The following is a 21,297-nucleotide window of genomic DNA, read 5'->3' on the forward strand; positions in this document are numbered from 1 at the left end:
CATAGCGTCAGCGAGCTGCTTGTCTACGTTTCTTAGAGCTAGGTTGAGCAGAGGCCAGTCAGCCTTTCTGAAATTGAATCGAGGAGTACGGGAGCTGCATTTGAAGTTATGAGAAGTCACTGTGATGTCAAAAGTAATTGGTGAATGATCCGAGTGAAATATGGGGTTGTCGGTGTGAACATCTGTATGAGTAGAGGAAAATATTAGGTCGAGGTAGGCATTTTCTCTGGTTGGAAAGTTGCAAATTTGTTCCAGACCATAGCTGTGAAGCATATTAAAGAGAGCCCTAGTCTGCAGTGATGGAGAAGAAGATTCTAAATTGGCCATTTGACAGTTAAAGTCACCCAAAACCATTGCTATGTCGGCAGATTGAATTAGTGGGAAGATTGATTCCAGCGAGCTTTCTAAGTACTGGAGGTCTATATTAGTTAAGGGAGGTGGAAAATAAAGCAATACTATTAAAACCTTTAACTTGCCAAGATGAAGAAGGCAGTATACTGATTCAATATTTGTGAAATTTGATGCAGTTTCACAGAGTATATGGTTAGAATGTATAATAGCTACTCCACCTCCACGAGATCCTCTGTCCTTTCTATGGATTGTATATTGTCCATCTATAATCTCCTGATCATCAATATTTATGGAGAGCCAGGTTTCAGTGAGCAGGTAAATGTCGTAAATATGTGAGCCTTGGATTGCTCTGAAGTGGTTTAGGTTGCTAATTATACTCCTGCAATTCTGAAGGTAAACACTGAACAGTTGGGATCTGGGGATTCTATGACGAGAGGAGAACGTAGTATGTGTAGATAGCAGGGTATCTGATTGCTATGCCGGTGGAGAGGAGATTTTGGACTCCCTTGATGGTCTGTCCGTGAAGCGTTTTACTAGAGCCCCTGATAAAAGGGATCTTAGATTCAACACTTTTTCTGTTTGTGATGGAAGGCATGTTATTATAAAAGATGAGTAGGCAGGACATCGTGTCTTCAGAGAACGGACATCTACTCCGAAACCATATTCTTCTTTAATTAGGTTGATAAGATCTTCAGATTTAGTGGAGGGTCCAAGTCTAGAAAGAAAAATTCGGTCTTTTGTGGGAATAATTGTGATATTATACTTGTGTTTGAGTAACAGATTTTTCTGCAGTAGTTACATTCTGTGTTTGATGAGTTATGGCTGGAAGCTTGGAGAAAGTACCTTGAGATATAGATGCTTTAATATTTTCTGACGGTTTGTTCTGTTTTGATCTTTGGTGCGATATTTGAGACTGGCAATTAGAAACAGGTTTACTCACTGTGGCGGCAGATCTACAGACAGGTTTGCAGACCTCATTAGATGTGGCAGCAGTTATTTTTGCATATGTTGCCTTAACTGATGTTGAAGAGGATTCCGCTTGGTGACTCTGAGCTTGTGAAATAGAAGTACAGACAGAACTGTTCCGCAGAGGAGAGTAGGTGGGAGGAGTGGTTCTATTTACATCAGAAGAATCATCTAACAGAGTCTGTTTGGCAATAAATTGCTCAGTTGAATGACTTGAATCATGAATGTTAGCAGGCTTGGGCAAGTTAATATTTGCAGCAGTAGAACTATTGAGGCCGGTGGAAGGTGAAGATCTGGTCTCAGTACTGAGGGCATCGTCAGTTAATGAAGAATTCGTATTCACTTTGAGCCCATTGGTGTCGAGAGTAGGTTCAGAATTCTTCCTAGCTTCCCTTAAGTGGCAAGACATAACTGATGTGAGGTTTTTAATTTGGGCGTTAATGTCAGAAATTTCAGCCTGTTGATTAGCTAATATTGTTTTTATACCACAAATCTCCGTGTATAGCTCGCTGTTTCCTTCATTGAGTGTATTAGAATCCAGGAGAATTTCAGAGTTTGCAGTATGAGGTGCACTGATTAGATGAGTTTGAATGAGGATTTTCTGCATAGTGTTAAAGAGTAGTTCCTGGAATTCAGTTGATTGCAGAATACCAAAGGTTGGATTCAGAGTTTCCGTAGGGAAGGAGTTAGCGCTGAGATCTTCTGACAGCACAGATGTTTGAGTTGATGCATCTGAGATTTGATGCGACAACAAAGAAGGATTAGAGGCTTCATCCATGTACGATTCAGAGTCGGTATTTCTAGTTATTGGCATGATATTTGTCTCAAATGTACTAGAGTACGGCATTTCAACTTTGTTAGCCGAAGAGGAGGAAAGTGACTCAGGTTCCGTGCTGTTTGGCGTTGCAACAGTTATAGGGCTTTTCTGAGTCGACATCTATCACAACAGAATGATTTCCGCCGACTTTTATTTAATTTTTTCAGGTCAGAATGTGTACAGTCATTGCATATTAATTGTTTGCACTCAATACATTGGACAATGGGGTCAGAGCTGGTTCCACAGATGGTGCAGACGTTAGAATTTTGACAGGAGGTAGTATTTGTCATATTGAATTTCAGTTACTGTAGTTTTACTAGATAATTTAATATCACCACAGTTGTGGTTTAGCAAGCAATAGGCACTGTGACCAGCCGGTCGCCTTAGTTGCCCTGCAGTGAAATCCACAGGGAGCAGGGGACTAAGTAGGGAGGGAAGAACAGAGCGGCTAGGCAAAACTCTAATGCCTGGTCAAGGTCAAGTGTCTGTTGGACACATGTATAAGTTGAACTACAAGATAATGGCTGAAAGCGCTTGTATGGAGTAGCGGAATGAACATGCAGAAATTCATTTAATACTTATCTGTTGTCCGTTCAAATAATACAGTACTTGCACCTGGCAATCCAAGGGCCTATCCTTATGTGGTGGCACTAATAGGAACTTAATACTTTAAATAAAAAACACACAAAACAAGAAAAGTTTACGGAGCATATCATACAGACAGCCGGACACAATCATCCCCCTAGCGGTGTGATATGATATGATCATATATAAATATGATTTATATCTGGTCAAAATATCCTATTAATTTTAAATAAGTAAATATATTTTCAATGTTGGAGTTATCGCCTAGGATTTGTGATAAGGTCAGAGAATCTTGGAAATTTATAGGGAGATGGAAGGCTGATTGTCGCGCCATCTGGTATTAAGGTATAAGGTATGTTCGTGTCAGACGGCGCCTGGGATTTCTCCCATCGCCGCGTGTTTACTGTATCGAGGACAGTACACTGTCAAGCCAGAGACTTGAAAGTGTGTGGGCCATGTCTGTGCAGTGTGATCTGTTGTGCCTATTGTTTGTCCGACTTATTGGCCGCCATGCCCCTAGTGGGGCCCGACGTTACAACTACCTGGCAACGTGGAGGCTAGCCGGGTGTCCAGAATCATGACAAGTTGCTCCGGCAGGTCCTGCCACCTAGTTTTCTGGGATTTCAGTGGCTAGGACCTAAAAAAAATAAATAAATTAAAAAAATAATAATAAAAAATAAATAAATAATAATAAAAAAAAAAAAATATATATATATATATATATATATATATATAGGCATTTGACATTAATTCTTAATAAGATTGCTGTTAGCAAATCGCTGGTTGGAGTTGAATGCTAGAGAGATGTGTTAAAAGGCCTAATAGGTCGGGCAGAATTTTGTTATTAAATTTAGATGTGTGGGCTATACGTTAGATGAAAGATAAATGTAGGAGGGAGGGGAGACTGAAGACTGGGGGGTAGAAGTAGAGTAAGGGGTCGATAGAGGAGATGACCCCTGCTAGGCAGTAAGGCATGCCCATGCCACACCAAAGGGGAGTTTGGATGGTGGGTGGGGGAGACGAAGAAGAGTTATCTCCCCCTGCCATGGATAAGGTATACAGGTAGAATGGTGGAAGAGACTGAAGACTGGGGAGCTGGGGTGAAAGGCAGAAGCATGGGGACGTAAAGAAGGCGATCCCAGGTGGTCAGTGAGGCAGGCCCATGCCTCACCAGGCGAAGAGATGGGTCGGCAGGGGAGGGAGGAAACAGAGCATGTCTCCTCTCCCTCACCGCGGGATAGGGAATTAAAGATGAATAGGGTTAGGGTACCCCATTCAGCTCACCATATAGCATTTGGCAGCGGAGCTGCTAGTGGTCCTAGCCTGTTCCCAGGAGCGATCAGACCGAAGCGTGATCGTTCATGGGGTGGTTCCCGTCCGTTCTGCAGTCTTTACCGTCAAAAGGTCACGGTTTGCTGTTTGTTTGTTATTTGGTTTTTAGGAGCATTAGCAACTAAGGCCATATTGCTCCGGGGATATGCGGTGGTCATTCCCTGACCTTTCCGCATCCTCCGTATTTGGTGGTCACGGGCTCGAACTCCGGTCTAAATCAGGAAGCGTGTGCTACGCACTGCTGCTCCTGCCCACCTGGCTACGGAGGCGCCGTCACGGTTTGCTTGTCGGCGTTTGTGGGGTCTTTCTTGTGACATTTCCCATCCATGTGGTGTTTGCGTCAATGTTGTTTGTAGAGTCATTTCTCATTTATTCGACTTTAGGTCCACTTCAGGGTTTAGTGCCATGATTATCGGAGGCTGTTGGGTTCCAGGCGTCTTCCGCGGGACGATTTCCTTTGAGGTTTCTTCATTTCCTTATCGTGTCAGTGGTTGGTTCTCTGTCTTGTGAACAGGGCCAGTGCATAGCTGGAGAAAGCCTGATATTCTTCCCTGGTGTCCAAGATGTGGACTCTTGGCCATTTTTTTACATTTTTACATTTATTTACACACACAATTCTATATGCATTCTCAAGATTTATATACATCCATTTATATATACATGATACAAGATTTATATACATTCTCACATATATATCCATCGCGACATGTATACAGATAAAGTGTATTTGTAAGTTATTAGCGGCTTCCAGGGTTCCCCCTATATCCGCCGTTTGTTAGGCTTTTTGCCAAGTTGCAGGCTCAGAAAAGAACTTAAAAGAGCATCAAAATTTCACGTATATATTTAACACAAAAAAAAAAAAAAAAAAAAAAAAAAACATTTTTCTTCAAATTTTTTTAAGTTTTTGAATTTTGAGAAGAAAAAAAAAAAAAAAAAAAAAAAAATGCATCTGATAGATGAAATATGTAATTAGGTGTGCATTGGCCATATGGTAAATACTGTATTTTGGTGATGAATGCGCTGTGGAGGTCGTTATAGAGCTGGCAATCATGTATGAGGTGCCAGCTGTCCAGCCCCCCGCAGGTGCAGGTGGGATCTTCCTGTATTCCGAGTAGGGTTAGCTTTGCATTCAGAGCTCCATGTCCTGTCAGCAGGTATGTGACTTGTAAGCCCGGGGAAAACCAGGGTGGGAAGTTCAGAAAAACCCGGCCAATGTTGGGCAGAAACTTTCTGGTGATTTCACCTTTTTGAGAATGGTGAATCCCAAACATGTCTGTGGGATACCCTTGTCCAGATGGTGCGTGAGGCCCCGTCGAATGATCTCTAAGTCCAGTGGAAGGACACCAGCAAGGACTTGCAGGGCATGCGTGCTCACTATGCTGCAAGCTCAAGTAATGGTCAGAAGGATTGATCGGTGAATTGAGTCAATGATTCGTTTATTGACAACAGTTGTGGCTTTTTGATACCATGTGCCAGATGCATACGGGACTATTGGGGTGAAGATGGTTTTATAGAAAAGACATAGCACCCGTCTGTCTAGGCTCCAGTCTCTGCGAGTGACTCTGGCAACCAATGCAGTGTATCGTCTGACTTTTGTGCGCAAGTATTTCAGGTGCTGCTGAAATGATAGATTCGGATCTAGAATCATGCCTGGGTACTTTAGCTGCTTTGAGAATTTAATTGTTTTCTGTTCAATCTTGATTTGTGGAGGCCGCCTGAGGTTGAGGCACTCCTTGAGCAGAATGGAGTTTGTCTTTGCAGGGGATATTCTAAGTTGATTTTTCTTTGCCCATTCCTGAAGGGTGGACAGAGCCCGGTTTGTCAGTGTCTCCAGTTGTGCCCTTGAGTCCGCTGTCACTGTTAGTAAGAGGTCGTCAGCAAAGGCCTGCGATTTTGCCTCGTCAAGGTCTATAGCTAGGAAGGAGTCCATTACTATGCTCCACAGTAGTGGTCCAAGGAGCGAACCCTGCGGACAGCCGCAAAATGTATTCTTGGAGAGGTTCCCATAGGGAGCAACAATCCTGATGGATCTGTTTGTGAGATAGCTCTTGATGACGCTGTAGAGGTTGCCAGGGATCCCAGCAACCAGAAGCCTTGCCAAGACGCTCAGCCACCAAAGTGTGTCGAACGCCCCAGCAAAATCCACGGCAATCACGAGGAAATACTTCTTGGTGCATCTTCTTACTTGTTCTTGTGGGTGTGTTAAGGCGTCCACAGCTGACGACCCTGCCTGAAGCCAAATTGGTTGGGTGAGGCCAGGCCAGCCCTGCCATAATATTGCTGTATTCATCCATAGAGAAGGCGTTCGAGTAAATTACTTACAACTGTGAGAAGTGCGATCGGTCTGTACGATTCTGGGAGGTGTGGTGGTTTGGTCGGATTTTTCAGGATTAGTTTGACGTTTGCTTTCTTCCACGAGGTCGGAAGGTGCAACAGTGAAGACAGAGGTTGAGCAACAGGTTCGGGGAACACACTGTCTTTTTGATGATTTCGGGCTCCAAAAGGTCCGGTCCAGGGCATTTATTTCCCCTAATGAGGGTGGCAGCACTGTTGAGCTCCTCCACGGTGAAGTGAGGTTCTGTCGTTGCTGTTTGATAGCTTTCATTTTCTAAGCAGAGTTGGATCTGCTCTGTTGTCTCCGGTTGTATAGCCGGGTGGAAGACTGTGTCCAAGATATTGTAAATGGTCTGCTCCCAGGTTGTGGACATGCCTCCTTGGGTCAATATGGTGGCGGCAATAACTTCCCCTCGGGGGAGTTTATTCATGGTCAGTTTGTAGACGATTCCCCAGGGGTTCTCGTTTCCCATAGTGGAGACCATGCGCTCCCAAGATTGCTGTTTACAGCTTCTGATTTGGGCTGTGTAAGTGTTCCTTGCTTCATTATAGCGTTGTCGGAGTAGTTTGATCTCCGCCGTCGGCCAGGAGCGCCTGGCCTGCTGAAAGGCCTTTCTTCTGGTTTGTGTTTCTTTCCGGAGTCGTTGCAATTCCAGGTTCCACCAGGGAACAGCCCCAGGGGTTGGATTTTTCTTTTTAATAGCGATGTCGCTTGTGTGCGTTATGATCTCTGTTATCTTGCTTTGGAGGTGATCTGGGTCTTCGAGGCACTCAAGCTCACTCTGTCTCTGTTGTATGATGGCTTTTAAGGTGCTTTGGAAGAGTTCCCAGTATGCTTTGTATATGGAATATCTGTGAGTGGATTGTCTAGCTGCCGGTACCCTAGTCAGTGATCTGTTGAGTTGGAATGTAATGGCTCGATGATCGGACGTTGTCCAGGCCTCTTGGACGGACCAGTCGGTACTATTATTAGCGATGTTCCTGGAAGCCAAGGAGACATCTATGGTGGCCTCCCACAGTGTATTACTAAATGTGAACAGATTGTTTGGTTGGTTTAACACTGTCAACGTTGAATTTGCAAGGAACTCTTCCAATATAGTTCCGTTTCTGGTGCCATGTCTGTCCGGCGTGTGACTATGCCACATTGGTGACCGGCAGTTCACGTCTGCACCTACTATAATTTTAGTGTTGGGAAGGGTGTCAGCAGCCAGTTGGAGGTATCTTGTGGCGAAGGTTATGTCTTCGCCCGGGCGACAGTAGAGGGCAATAACATAAAATAACCCCAGAGCTGTGGTGAGGTGGGCACATGCAGCCCAGGCTGTCCAAAGCTGTGTGATTTTGGTCACTGTAATATCCGGATTTCTGACTGCGACTACGGCCCAAGGGGGTGTCGTCCTCGAATTGTACTGTCTTGTGGGTCAGGAGGTATCCCCTGACTATCTTCATGTGTGAGTATGGCTCTTGTATTATCATGACGTCTACATTCTCCTCTTCAGCCTTGATACGGATCTGATCCGCTACTGCTCTGGCCCTCTGTGCATTGATCTGCAGAAATTTTACCTCTGTAGTATTGTATCCTCTAAGGCGCGTCCCCATAATCCAGCCTGGATTGGAACAAGCTCTTAATCTTCAGGTAGGTGGGGGCACTTGTTATCCCTGATTGAGTGGGTGCAGTCCAGCTTCAGACTCTTGCAGTTGGTGCAGATTGGGTCAGTACTCTTGTTTGGGCAATCCCTGTAAGTGTGGCCTTTTGCCGAGCACTGGCCGCATGTGGGGTCGGTCTGGGTGCAGGTGTGCGTTGTATGCCCATATTTACAGCACCTGAAGCATTTGGGTACAGCCACATGTTCACGGAAACGGTGGCTGCCCCAATTTACATATACTCTGTTCTGGGTGTTTAATACTTTCCATGCTGCAGGCACAAGTTCAATTATCCACTTTCGTTGAGTGCCATCATTGGACTTGGTTGAATATTTAGGTGTCAGCAGTTCGTCCCTTCTGTGTTCTGGGAGAGCGGACATCAGGTTTCTTTGAAAGATTTCCTCTGTTAATTGGTCCAGGGTCAGGTCTTTATCCAGGTCATATATAACTATTGACAGCCCTTTTCTTTTAGGCGTAGTCGCTGTGAGCCCCCAGCTCAGTGATTTTGGTATTAGTGATAATTTTTTCCGCTTCCTCCCTTGTTTCTGTCTCTCTATCAGTACTCCGACATTTATAGTTTTCCTGCCATGTGGAATGAGGTATTATTAGGTATGTTCGGGGTCTGACGGCACCTGGGATTTCTCCCATCTCCGCGTATGTTCTCTGTATCGGACAAGCCAGAGATTTAAAAGTGTGTGGGATATGTACTGTGTAGTTTGTTGTGCCCATTGTTTATCCGGCCTGTTAGCCGCCGGGCCCCTAGTGAGACCCGACGTTACCAATACCCGCCACAGGGAGGCCGGCCGGGTGTTACCAATATTTGTACTCTGGCTGGTCTTGCCACTTACTTTCCTGGGATTTCAGTGGCTAGGACAAAAAAAAAAAAAAAAAAAAAAATTAATTAATTAATTAAATAATAAATAAATCGAGGTTGATATTAGTGATACTTAGCAAGTTAGTATTAATAGTATGCGACGTGGGGCTGTGCGGTGAAAGTGAGTTTTAAAAACCAAATAGGTTCGGGCAAGAATTTTGATGTTCTCTTTTGATATGTAGGGCTAAACGCTGTGCAAGACAAAAGTTTGGGGGGAGGATGAAGACTGGGGGGAAGAAATTGGAAATAAGGGGCCGACAGAGTAGATAGCCCCTGCAGGTAGTGAGGCATGCCCGTGCCCCACCAGAGTGAGAAAATTGGGGAGTCAAGGAGAGGCAAGCCTCTCCTCCCCAGGAGTTTGGAAAGAAAGATCGGCTCAAAAGAGTGCGGATTTGGGTCGCCAATAATCTGTTCCGGCGGGAGAGTGCCACCGTATGTCGTCTCCATCAGTTTGGAGGCCCTAAAAAGCTGACCGTTGAGTCTCATCTAAGTGGGACACTAATAGGGGGTTAAATCTGGGATGTCGTATTGTGGACATATGAAAAAAAAACAATGCTAGATCATCAGTTATGGTCAGAAGCACAATATGGCTTCAAGAAAGGACGGTCGACTGAAGACGCTGTAAATCTTCTGACCAACTATGTGTCCAACTTGCCTGCTAAATACGTACCCACTGTGTTTGTGGACTTTCAGGGTGCGTTTGACATTTTATGGTGGGAATGTGCCTTCAGGAGCTTGAGATCCGCAGACTGTGAGGTGTACACCTAGTGTTATGCGATCGTACTTTAGCGACAGACATTAAGGTGGTGGCAAAACATCTTACGCACTGAGCTCAGATTTCAAGAGGATGCACCCAAGGATCAGTTTTGGGACCTCTCCTCTGGAATGCTGTGCTGGATCAGTGGTTAACGAGGGAACACAACCGTATCAGTAAGATAGTCGAATACAACGGTATCAGTAAGATATGCGAATGACTTGGTGATCATTGCTGATGGAAGCACAAGGAGAATAACTGAAAAGAAAATACAGCCTATCTTAGATGACTGGATGTCATGGGCTACAGTCAACAAACTGAAAATATCCCCCTGTAAAACAAGTTATGACTTTTAAGAACCATTTTAGCCACAATCCGACTAAATAATACCCAAATCCCCTATATATCCCAAACTAAGTATTTGGGTATCACCTTAGATGATAAACTTAGTTTTCTGCCTCATGTGTCAAAACTCAGGGACAAAATCCGTTTTTTCACAGCCTCAGTTATCTGAGTCTCAAGGAAAGAGTGGGAATTATCAAAGAAAACCTTGAACCTTTACTACAAAACCATATTTTTGCCTATTATATCACACACAGTAAGTGTTTGGTACCAAAAAGTATGAAAGGTAAAAGTGAAACAATCTTATTTCCACACAAAGATCAGTTCTTCTGACGATCAATAATATTCCAAGGACTGTTTCAAACAATGCAGGAAGTAAATGAAGGATGAAGGAAGCAGAATGCAGGAAGCCATTATGGCAAAAAAAGATGGGATGAGAGCGAATTTGGGCTTGTAACAAGAAAGTATATTGCGCAAGTGGAACTCTCAACAACCCCTGGAGTCATTTTGTGGCTTAGGCCTTCTATGACAACTTCTTATCTGCTAACAGGGCATGGGTCCCTCAGGGCTAAGTTATTTGAGCGTGGCCTGGAGCCTGATCCGTACTGCACATGTAGGGAATAAGAAACGTGGATTCATGTATTTCCGAACTGTCCATTGTACTCTGAAGCTAGAGCAGATTTAATGATTGCGGTTCCAAACTTATTGCAGAACAATGTAAATATCTTAGTTGAACACCATAACTTTACTGCTCTGCAAACCTTCTCAAGATCAGTTTTCATATCGAGGACTCAACTAAGAACTTCAGCTTTTTTTGGGAATTGACTTCACAAATGACCAAAAGGTTTGTGTAAACAGAAGATTTAAGTTAATCGTTATTGTGTTGACTTATACGGATTGTTATTGTGTTGATTTATGTTAATTAATGTTGCTTTAATTTTTGTCAATTGTTATTGACAAGATTTATGTCAATTGTTATTGTAAAGATTGGTTTCTGTGAAACCCAAGGTTTATGAGAATCATTTAGTACCTATCTCACATTGTGCTTGTCGACAGGTTTGAGAGTTCTAGCGGACAGACTAGACAGTGTTGTTAATTCTCCGTTGTATGTTATATATTGTTTTCTTGGTTCTCAGGAATTCAGAGACTGAGCATATTTTAAAAAAATATATTATATATACCTGTTTAATATAATAATTACTGTTTCTTGGTGGCACTGATGATAATTTGTGGAGGTTCTCCACTAGTAATTCATTTGTCGACATCCACTGGTATTGCATTACTTCCAGTGGGTGCATGACTTGAGTAGTAATGGGATACGCTTTGAACGAAAAATCGACCCAGAATCCTTTGCGAAGGGGTAGGGGTACACACGGGGGGTGGGAAAAATCGGTTTATATTTTTCTGGCGTTTGTTTGTTTTTCTCTCAATAGATGGCGTTAGTTGTAATTTCTGAATTTAATTTTCGGGGCCTGATCTCCGGTCGTCATGCTTGATGAGCAGGCCTCTTACCTCAACCTCACGCACCATTCGAGGTGATGAAAAATTTCAAGTCGCCTGCATATACGACAAATTGTTTTTGATTTTGTGTCAGGAAGGGATGCAGTGCTGTTGTAAAGAGAGTAGCAGAGAGGACACCACCTTGTGGGACTCCCTGTTGACTTGGAAGGTCTCTTTGGAAATTTCATTTATGGCAATGATGTGTCTCTCCCTCAAAGAACTCGTTATAGCTAATACGTGTCCAGTTATATGGAAATATTCCTCCAAGATGATAGTAATAGCCGAGATGGCTATACTGTCGAAAGTGGATGCTTGTTTGTTGTTTGGTTTTTAGGAGCATTAGCAACTAAGGCCATATTGCTCCGGGATATGCGGTGGTCATTTCCTGACCTTTCCGCATCCTCCGTATTTGGTGGTGACGGGCTCGAACCCCGGTTTAATCAAGAAGCGTGTGCTACGCACTGCTGCTCCTTCCCACCTGGCTACGGAGGCGCCTCGAAAGCGGATGCAACGTCTAAGAAGACAATATCTAATTGCTGTCTGAAGTTAAGGGCGTGTTGGATTCGAAAGTCTCCATGAGATTCGTGGTAGTAGATCTTTGTGGGATCATTGAATGAAGGTACTCCGGTCTATGCCCGAAGCAGTAATGGTTGATGGTATTTAAAATGTATTTCTCAAATATTTTTTGAAACGAACATCCAATTGCAATAGGCCTGTAGTCTTTGGCGGATTTCGAGTTATTATTTTTGGGAACAGGTTTAACGAAGTACGTATTCCATATCTTCGAAATGTATACAGAATATATATACATATAAAATAATAATATGTGTGTACAAATAAATGGAATGCTACTCGAGGAAGATGCTAATAAAGGCATTAACCACCTACGCGCAGGAAACATTTTCACTTAGGCGAGCTAAGATTGCAGAACTCAGAGCAGAAGAACTAGCCCAGACCGGTGTGGGATAACTCCCCTCCTCCAGAACAACACAGACAGGACCATGTTAACCCAAATAGGGTAGGATTTATTGCAGGTACCATCCAAGGTGTAGAGTGCGGAATTTAAAAGTTATTGCAAACCCGAAATGGGTAGGATATACCGATGGCACCGATCTAGGTGCGGGATTGCTGGCATTCACCACAGTGTGGGATCTACAAGTACTATGCCAATGGCAATTACACAGGGCGCCTGTCCCGTGACTTTTAAACCCTCACCCTTTCCCTTACTTCGCCTAAACTAGGGTAGATTAATTCATTTCCCTTTCAATCCTCTCTTCTTCTATACCCCTCTCTTCTTGCTCTTTTTTTTTTTTTTTTTTACTTGGTCTCCGTCAGGAAGCTCAGGAATACCTGGCAGAGGCCAGCCAGAGTAAAATGGGCAGCCTGGCTCACTTCCCAGTGGTGGTGGCGGACAACGTGGCGTTCCCCTAGGGGGCCCTGCGGTCCAACAGCCAGAGACAGAACATAGCACTGCTCTGTCACAAACCAGACAACTTTTTCTGACTTTTACATTATACTGAGATTCTGTAATTTTTCACAAAGTACCATGGTGCAAATCTGGGAAAACGCCGGTGGCGCCTTCCACAGAACACTATGTATGAATAATTAGAAAACTGTTGGCAAATGTTCTTTACATTAGAAAAGAAGCGTAACGAGGTTTCTCTTTCCTTTTTTTATTTTTTTCATCCAGTCATCTTGTTCTCTGCTACAAGTAATGTTCAACTATAAACACACGTTGAGACATGTAATGTGTCATAATGGCTTCTTCACGAAGAAACCGGTATGGATGAGTTTGTGTAAGTGCAACCTTGTTGTGTTGTATCGTGTGTAGCGTAAATCTCTACTAAAAGTTTCATTTTTCTTCTTTGTTAAGAAATAGCGTGTAAAAATTCCCTCCCCCAAAAAGTACTTTTAAAAAAAATAATAAAAAGTAATTCGAATTGCACGGTAGGAAGTAGCAATGACCACTGCGCCCATAATGGATACGTCTACAGGGTGTCCCAGAAGTAAGAGAGCTAAAATTTTATTTTATTTATTTCATTATTAGTTGTACAACAACCAGCAGTCATTACAATTTTCATTTACAAAACTTAGATGCAAAACAAACAAAATTTATTGCAACTGTTGTTCAAAGCGCTGTCCGTTCACTTCAATACATTTTTCCGACTCTTTTTTTTGGTTTTTTTTTTTTTTTTTTCAGAGTAGCACTGTCCTATTACTTCTGACACCCTGTAGACAAAATATTTTAAAAATAAGATCCTGTTTGTAACTCTAGATTTATAATATGTATTATCTACAGAATGATCAATGCAGAAACAGATGCTGAGGCTTTTGCAATTACTAATGACCTAGCACAGATTGTTCATTTACCTACAAGAATACCGGACAATCCGAATCATACAGCCAATACGCTTGATCTTTTTCTCACAAACAACCCTTCTAAGTACACGGTCGAAGTGAGAGGTCCTTTAGGCACTTCAGATCACAACTTGGTAATTGTCTCTTCTCCAATGGAACCTTTATCTCGTGGCTATTCCCAACCTCGTGTTGTTTGGCATTACAAGAATGCAAAATGGGATGACCTGCGAGACTTCTTTTCTTCTTTTCCTTGGTCGGATTACTGTTTCAAAACTTCTGATGTCAACGTTTGCTCAGATCGTGTCAGTGAAATTATTCTTGCAGGAATGGAATCCTTTATCCCACACTCCACTTTAAAATCTCGTCCTTTATCTAAACCTTGGTTTTCCAATAAATGTGCTAAGGCTGTTCAAGAGAAGAATGTTGCATATCGTAATTGGCTTGTTTCTAATTCTTCAGTTTCATTTTCTGCCTACACCAAAGCTCGCAACAACTGTAAAGCAGTTATTAATCAGTCCAAACTAGAGTTTGAACAGGCCAAGAGTAGAAAACTTGCTTCTTGCCCTAATGGTAGCCGAGCATTCTGGTCTCTTGCCAAAGCTATTGGCCGCAACTTTTGCCCATCTCTGCTTCCACCTCTGTCCAAACCAGATGGTTCTGTTGTCACTTCAGCCAAGGATAAAGCTGACCTGCTAGCATCCCATTTTTCTTCCAGCTCATGTATTAATGAACTTCGTAAAACACCTCCCACCATTCCCAACACGGTCCATTCAATGCCTCCTGTGGTCTTCCGTCAAAAGGATATCAGAAGGATTTTGATGAATCTTGATGCTAAGAAAGCTCCAGGTCCTGATGGTATTTCTCCACTTGTTCTCAAAATCTGTGCTCCTGAACTTACTCCTATTCTTTGCCGCCTCTTTTCACTTTCTTATTCCAAAGGTGTTTTTCCTTCTGCTTGGAAATTTGCTCATATCCAGCCAGTTCCTAAAAAGGGTGACAAATCCCTCCCATCCAATTATCGTCCCATTGCAATTACTTCTACTCTTTCTAAAGTAATGGAGAAATCAATTAACCGGCAACTCTTAAACTACCTAGAAACCTTCCGTCTGATCAACGATCACCAGTATGGATTCCGTCAGTGTCGATCCACTGGTGATATCCTGGCTTATGTTACCCATTTATGGACTACTTCAATGGAAAGGTTCGGTGAAACACAAGTAGTTGCTCTTGATATCTCAAAGGCTTTTGATCGTGTTTGGCATAAAGGTCTTCTAAACAAGCTTCCATCTTATGGTTTGCCAACTGTTTTTAGTAATTGGTTATCCAGTTTTCTCTCTGATCGCTCACTGAGGGTGATGGTAGATGGCTCTCTGTCTTCTAACTTCTCCACTAATGCTGGTGTCCCCCAAGGTTCAGTTCTTTCCCCCACTCTTTTCCTCTTGTATATCAATGACCTTCTTCCATTGACTGGAAATCCTATCCATAGTTTTGCCGATGATAACACATTACATTCAACTTTCCATTTTGAGAAATTTTGTCCTGCTCAATTAGCTTCAATTTCTCGAAAATCTGCTACTGATTCCTTAAATGCCGATCTTTAGGTAATTCTCCAGTGGGGCAAAGACAACTTAGTTGACTTCAACCCTTCTAAAACTCAGTCTTGTCTTATATCTCGCAAAAAGGATTCTTCTGCTCCTATGCTTATCTTTAGTGACACTCCAATTTCTAGGCAAAAGGATATATCTCTTTTGGGGATTACCCTGACTTCTAATCTCTCTTGGCACAAGCACATTACAAATATTGCTTCCTCTGCATCTAAAAAACTTGGTTTTCTCTTTCGCTCTCGGCGTTACTTTTCTTCCAAACAGCTGCTCACTCTGTATAAATCGCAAATCCGCCCTGCCATGGAATATTGTTCCCACATTTGGGGTGGTGCCCCCAAAACCTCTCTCAGGCTTCTTGATTCCATTCAGAAGAGGGCAGTTAGGTTAATTAATGACTCATCTCTAACAGAGTCTCTCCACTCGCTTTCTCATAGACGCACTGTTTCTGCTGCATGCCTCTTTTACAGATACTTCCATGGGCACTGTTCTTCTGAATTGGCTTCATTAATTCCTGCTCTCTCTTTCAAAACAGTCCGAACACGTGCCGCCACCAGCCAACATCCATTTACTGTCCAACTTCAAACCCACAGAACCAACTTTTCATCTTCCTCATTTATTCATTCAACTGCCGTTTTCTGGAACAACCTTCCTTCATACGTATTTCCTGAAAATTACAATCTACAGAAGTTCAAGTCCAATGTCAACAAATATCTTCTTTCGTCTTCTCAACCTCCAACCCAAGCACGGTACTAAGTACTATAGGTTCTAATACCTCTCGTGTTTGGGGTTCACATAAAAAAAAAAAAATACATCTCCCTGAAAATTTCTCCGAATTATCTCTAAAGCTAATTCAAAAATAAAGGTTAGCATAAATTTTGTTTTCGAGTGCAGAGCAAAATACAAATACTGTATTTCAAGTGGCAAAAAGTTCAAAGTTTGTTATAAACATTTTTGGTATCATTAAGCACAAACGATTGCACTACTCCTTTATTAAAAGCCTTTGACCTTCAATTTTATTGTTTCCGCAGAGATACTTCCTGGAAAGATAAGGCAGATGGAAGAATTACAAATAAGAGTTTGACTTAAAAAAAAACGAGCAGGCTTCTAAGCTAAATAAACCAATTTAATTGGCTCTTTACATCCTGATCACGTAATTGCTCTACCGATTAGTCATGACATTGGGATAACAAATTGCGTTCCTGATATATTCTTTAGTATACGTCCAGTTGTTATGATGACAACAGTCTATTGTCTTTCTTCATATTATGTATTCTCGTCTATCAAGGATACGATTCTACTTGAAATGTAAGCAGCAGAAAATTATAGGGTTGTAGAAATAAAATTTATCGAAGGAGGTTTGCCACGTATTGCCTACAATTTTTTTTATTGCCACTATGCAAACAGCAGACTAGAAAAACCACTGTGCACAAATTAATTTACGAAGCAAATTAATGTGTAAATTAAAAAGTAACTTAGTAAGTAAGTAAGTAAGTAAAAGTAAGTAAGTAATGTAATTTAACACAATTAAACTCAAATTATTAATTTATTAAATCAGAAAAAAAAATAGCAAACTAGACTTTAACTTTGCAAATGGGTTATTAAAATGCAAGTTCATTTAAAATTTATTCGTTTTAATCGGATCATTTTAGATGAATAACAAACTTTTTAAATAAGCTGAATTCAGAATTTCAGTTCTGAAATCTGTATAGCCTGAAAATAGCGTAAAGCACTAAAGTACGAGAGAATATGATACAAAGGTTGGCAGGGTTGTTAGTGACAACAGATCCTCTTACCAAGAGAGGCTTAAGTTCTGCAAATTGCAGTGGCTGGAGACCAGGCACCTGCGCGGTGATCTGATTGAGGTGTATAAGGCCTTGAATGGGTTGAGCACGCTGAAATCTGATGGGATCCTTCCACTTGTTCAGATTACGAGATAGACTCCCTCAGACACCTAGTGGAATACCACGAGGTGTATGGGTTGTAATTCGACCAAAAAGGTAGCGCTTCTACATACTGAATGGTTTCTAATTTTTCGGCTAGTGAGTGTATCTAAGAAGACACTTTAAATTAAAACGCAGGTAAGTTTATCTCCATTTTTGGCGAATTTCGAAACAAAATTAGAGAGAGAAACTATTAAATTAATCATAAATGCCTTAATGAGATTAAATTGGTAAAAAGCAAGCGTGGTTATTTCCCTTGACTTACCTCTGAGGTGAGGTTAGTCTCGATAGAAATAAGCTTTGTTTTAATTTAGTTAAGGGATAATTAAATGAATTAATGTAGTCTACCATGAGTGCCGTAGGTGTACAGCACTCGTGGTAACACTGGATTACACTGTTTTAGGTTAATCAGATACTAAAATGTCAGAATAACTTAATGAAATTTCCTATTTGCATCTGCATGAATTTGAGAGCGGAGATTTATTGGAATTAGTTCCTTTATAGGAAGTAATTCCAATTTTTATTTATTTTCATTTATTCCTTTAAAGGAACAAATGAAAATATAACATCGAGAGGTACAAGTTAAATATACACTTACTTGAATTGGGCAGTATTCCTTTCATTCTGTCCGACTTCTGATGGTAGATGGCTGAATGCAAAAGAAGCTAAAAAAAAAAAAAATAATAATAAAATAAAATAATAAATAAATATTTAAAAATAATAGTACGTATTAGTAGTAGCAAATAACAGAAGGAAGCAAGATTATACAGTATCAGTCAAATAATAATAATATTATTAGTTTTTTTTCCCACCCCATGACGGGTACTGGTACCAAGTGCGTGGGGTGGTTGGTTGTGTCTGATTATTATTATTATTATTGATGTTGGTCGAGGAGCTCTCTCACTGTCCTAGAGGAGTTCAGGATTGTGGCTTTCTGGAGTTCCTATGGAGGCTCTTTAGCACCATGCCAGTGGTTGACAAGGTTATCATTACTTATTCCATATGTCACATTATTTTTGACTTCCTGTCTTAGGTCTGAGTACTTCCTGATCTTCTCCTCGTATGTTTTCTGTAGGTTGCTGGTGTTAGGTGCTGCTATGTCAATCAGGTAAAAAAAAAAAACTATTTTTAGGCCACCCGAATAATTGAATTCATTTTCCGTGCTGTGTGGTTTCTGTCTGTTAATTGCGTGTGTTCTAAGGTCGATCTGTCTGTTTTGCTGGACGAAAACCCCAGTTTCTGGGGGGGGGAGAGAAACCTTGGTATCTACGCCTGAGATCGACTAACTCAGCCACGAAGTGAAAAAAGGCCCATTAAAGTTCCTTGCGTCATCGACGGGATTCGAGCCCGGACCTTTTCCACCCGGTGTGGGGAGGACGGTGACGTTACCACTATGCTACCTGTGCAGACAATGTCAATCATGTAGGTAGCCTGATCGACACTTCCAGCTATGGGCGTGGACCTGTTTAGCGTTGACATCCAATGGCGGGTGGTAGTTATGGAAGCGGCGCCAGGTGGTGACAATCTGTCTCAGCCGTCACTTCACTTAGTGGAGGCAGGTCCAATGAAGCGACTTTCGCGAAAATCATTCTTCATTTGTTATTTTTGCGATTTTAAAGAAATGAAATACGCATAAAATAATGTGCAATCAAGCATAATTTATATATGCCTTTTTATATGGTATAAATTTAATCCTCCCTCCTGTGTTTATGGAAATTATTTTATTCTGTAATAAAAACTGGAATATTAGTAATAGAAAAGGCATGTGATGCAAGGAGGCAAGTTTATGTAGCAACGTAGCACCATCCAAAAAAAAAAAAAAAAAGACACGTCCATTCCCTCTAAAAACGTTTGTCCAATTCCTTCTTGAATTTATTTAAGCTATCAACTTACAAAACAACAAATGGAAGTTTGTTTCAACAATTACTATGCTGGCTAAAGGCAATGACTTTCATCAACCGGTGAAATACCACCACTTTGCTTATAGGAGGCTTGAAGTGGTGAAACCCATTTTTAGTCTCTAGAGCAAAGTTTCCTGCATCCCCCTCCCCCCATACTTCTCCTTCAACCCATTCACGGTACTAAGTAGTATAGGTTTTGATACCTTTCGTGTTTGGGGTTTTCATAAAAAAAAAAAATTTCCGCACATCTATTCTACAATTGTCTTTCCTCAAATTGAATTTATGCCCCCTCAGGTTCGTAGAAACAAGAGGAAGAATCCCATCAAAATTGAGCCTGCTCAACCCATTCTAGGCCTTATACACCTCAATCAGATCACTTCGCAGGTGCCTGGTCTTCAGACACTACAATTTGCAGACTTAAACCCTTCGTTCCCCTCACCAATCTTGTTGCCCTTCTCTGTACTAGTTCAAGAATCTCTACATTCTTCCTAAAATGAAACCTCCAGACCTACATTCATTACTCAAAGCGTGGTTTGATCAATGCCTTATACAAGGGATAAATCACCTCCTTTTCTCTACTAGCAAAATTCCTGTATAACATTGACAACATCCCATTACTTGCTCTAGCAGCCTGTCTGCATTGCTCTGAAAACTTCATATCTGACTGCACAATTACTCCTAGGTCTTTTTTTTTTTTTTTCATTTTTTGCCACTCCAAGTGTAGTACCATGCAGTTGGCACGTTTCTCTGCAGTTATTTCTACCCATATGCAGTACTTTGCATTTGTCAATGTTAAAGCTTCAGTTTCCACCTCTCAGCCCATCTGCCCAAGTTTTCTAGATCCTATTGCAGTAGCACACCGTCATTGCAACTCTGCCAGCCTTTGCATCATCTGCAAACTTCGAAATTAAGCATGATATACCTTCATCATCCTTACGATCTCCGTAGCTTGGACATTACCTCCTGCTAATTCCAAACAGCAATTGGTTTTAAAAATTCATTGAATGAACTTACTTCAAACAGAAAACATTTAATAGGTATCAAGAATAGAACATTATTCTTGGATTTGTTTGGTTGTAATTTAACTATACAACAATTTTCTTCCACCCTATTTGAAATTATTCTGGTTAGCGCTTCCACAAAGATGAAACATCGCAAATTTTGGTACTGTCATGTGCTTAAACCGACTAATCTCTGAGTTCGGCACATTCAAGCTTTTACAGATACCAACTGTCTAGTTAAATGAAAAATCGCTTAAATTGACAAATGGTTTACATTGCATTTCTCGAATTTTGCATGTACTGTGCAAGCCCAGTTATCTGACATGTATAGGGATTGGGAGAAGGGGTAGCAGTTGAATGAGCGCCTGCCTAGACTTTAAGAATAACGCTCATTATTCTTATCGGTGCCATTCCCTACACCAGGAATGGCCAACTTAATTTGTGATGCGATCTATCTACTTTTTTCCTTCAAAATGTGCCGCGATCTACCATCTCAAAAATTTCATTGCACAAATCGAGGGATGACTGTATATTTAAAATTCGTCGTGATCGACCGAAATTAAATCCGCGATCGACTCGTTGGCCACCCCTGCCCTACACCATACAATGAAATCCCACTTTTGCTGTTGATTTTTAGGAGTATCAGCAACTTGGACCATATTGCTCCGGTTTGGATTATGTCTGTAGATATGAGTGTTCTCGGGGCGATTTGCATGTTGTGCGAGCTGATAAACGTGGACTAACTCAGGCGGAGGAAGTAGGAGGAACCTTACTTCCTCCGCCTGAGATCGACCAACTGAAAGAGAGCTTTAGAAATTTCTCCAGTCATCAACAGGATTGGAATATAGATCTCTCCAAAAGAGTGAAAAGTGGCGAAATCACACGCTGTCACAGAGGATTTGAAATGCCATACTGTGAAGTTAAACTCCTCAGTCACACTATACTAAACTGAACTATACTAACAGTTCTGCAGTCAGATATGAAGTTCTCTGAGCAG

General features: G+C 41.6%; 1 protein-coding gene across 1 annotated transcript in view; it reads right to left on the minus strand.

The window, feature by feature from the left end:
• LOC150082247 (uncharacterized) overlaps positions 1 to 21,297 on the minus strand; it is a 299,068-nt gene that overhangs the window by 170,912 nt on the left and 106,859 nt on the right. Inside the window, exon 2 of the mRNA XM_090379208.1 lies at positions 17,997 to 18,063. Coding sequence (XP_090235334.1) covers positions 17,997 to 18,063 — 67 coding nt within the window. The remainder of the gene's footprint in view (positions 1 to 17,996; positions 18,064 to 21,297) is intronic.

Source organism: Mastigoproctus giganteus, chromosome 8, assembly GCF_048544385.1.
Source record: "Mastigoproctus giganteus isolate SK-2022 chromosome 8, ASM4854438v1, whole genome shotgun sequence".
NCBI classification, from domain to species: Eukaryota; Metazoa; Arthropoda; class Arachnida; order Uropygi; family Thelyphonidae; genus Mastigoproctus; species Mastigoproctus giganteus.